At 39.0% G+C, this 1,778-nt stretch overlaps 1 protein-coding gene across 1 annotated transcript; it reads right to left on the bottom strand.

Moving 5' to 3' along the window:
- LOC105127022 (uncharacterized) lies at positions 1 to 1,148 on the bottom strand. Its single transcript, XM_011028105.1, has 2 exons — positions 862 to 1,148; positions 1 to 409 (listed from the first exon to the last, which is right to left on the bottom strand). The coding sequence occupies exons 1-2, from the start codon at positions 1,118 to 1,120 to the stop codon at positions 294 to 296; spliced, it is 375 nt and encodes a 124-aa protein (XP_011026407.1). The 5' UTR covers positions 1,121 to 1,148; the 3' UTR covers positions 1 to 293.
- Positions 1,149 to 1,778: the final 630 nt, after the last annotated feature.

Below are 1,778 nucleotides of genomic sequence, written 5' to 3'. Positions count from 1 at the left end.
GGAAAAAAAATGACACAGCAAACTGAAGAGAAATAGAGCCTTCTTTCACCCATTGCCTTTTAATTCAGAGTTGGTGTAAACCATCTGCATAAAGTTTAAAGAAAAAAAGAAAAAGAACACGAATTTTGAGGAAAAGCTATGCTCTGATATATATCCCAGATGACAAGAAACTGAAGAAGCAAACTAGAAAACCAAAAATCCTTTCAAAAGATTATAAAACAAGATAAATACTTATGTACATGAGTGGACATCTCTCAGTTTCTTGGGAATTTAATTTGTTCGTGCGAACGACTTCAATGTTTTGACGGCAAGGAAGGTGTATGTGACTCCACTAGTATTGACCATAGGACATGCACATCTTCATATTGGCAGGATTTTACATCCTCGTACAGAATGTATATCCCTCTTCCTGAAACAAAAAAAATGCAACAAATTGCACTTAAATAATTATAAAATTTAGGATGAAGTTTGATTAAATGCAGCCACTTAAAATAAAATAAAATTGAAGGAGTCTTTAGTGGCGGGTTAGAAAGAATTCGCAAAACGATTTCTATAGAAACATGAAAAGGAGATTGGATCTGGGTGTTTGGATTTCTTCAGAACTGGTTTTAAATTCACATGGAATCATTAGAAAAGAGAGAGAAAGAAAATGCCAGGAGAAAGATGCTCGGATATTGGTACTGAAGCTGTAATTTGTACACAGATTGGCCATGAAGAAAGTCCTGTGCCAATGGTAGGATGTTGCTTGATCATTCTCTAATAAGCGAAGAACAATAATTAAGATAACAAAGAAATACCGTGCAGAAAATAGCACATAGAGAAGACAGCATGAAAATGCAGTTATAGGTGCGAAGAACATACTCTTCTTTGGAGTTGAATGTAGACGAAACCACAGCTTCTTCAATGGAGAGAGGAGGGATTGCAGCCACCCCATTTGGAAAAGTGGGTGTGGCTCATGTACGGGTGAGAGAATTGGAGGAAGGGGAATAAGACAGAAGAACTGTATGGTTTGCTTGGACAGGGGTGCACTTAAGGCCAATACTATTGCTAGCCAAGACACATTTACATTCCCTTGCCGGCCAATCATGCATTTCACATTTTGCTCTTGTTGCAGTGTCATTGTCAAGCCCTTTTTCCCTTGTAGTAGAAGAAGCAACCTCACCAATCAGCAGTGCTTTGTACACTTCCCACAGACTCTCTTGATCTCTTGTATATAGTATACACACGCACGCACGCACACACACACACACACATCCCCATATTTTCACTAACTTCCCTTGTGCCTCAAGCCTTATATTTTTGGAGTCTTTACTGTTGTTTTATAACGAGCTGGATAGCGCACAGTCTTGTGGGGCTTATTTGTGTTTCAAGCAAGCACAATCTCCCTTCATGAATCGTCTACAAGAGTCCCTCCCCGTATCTCCACCGTCCATTGTGCGCCTTTAAGAAGAGTTTCTATGAGAAGAGTTAACCAGGAGGCATGAATGCCAAACTGTGTCCATGAAATTGATACTTTCAACAGATAGAAGAGAAATACAGGGAGTACAGAACTGATAAATGTTGAATCTTTGATCTTAGCTGATGTTCTTGAAGTATGAGAATGAGAGACAATGCCTGTAACAATGATCGGGTACGTAGTGGAAGTGTGCTGAAGATCGATGATAGTGGAAACCCTCTTAACCCTTCCAGTTACTCTGGTTTAGAAATTTATATGCTGAAGAACCTATTTCTTCTTGCATCATCTTTGTTTAATCTCTCCAATTCCGAGTGAGAGATCG

This window comes from Populus euphratica, unplaced genomic scaffold (assembly GCF_000495115.2).
Source record: "Populus euphratica unplaced genomic scaffold, PopEup_1.0 scaffold1.1, whole genome shotgun sequence".
Classification (NCBI taxonomy): domain Eukaryota; kingdom Viridiplantae; phylum Streptophyta; class Magnoliopsida; order Malpighiales; family Salicaceae; genus Populus; species Populus euphratica.
Note: the sequence above shows the minus strand (reverse complement) of the source record. Positions and strands in the feature narration are given on the sequence as shown.

Coding starts and splice junctions, on each gene's coding strand:
- LOC105127022 (XM_011028105.1), bottom strand. CDS start 1,120: ATGACACTGCAACAAGAGCAAAATGTGAAATGCATGATTGGCCGGCAA. Junction 410..861: donor ACATTCAACTCCAAAGAAGA/GTATGTTCTTCG, acceptor TTTTTGTTTCAG/GAAGAGGGATATACATTCTG.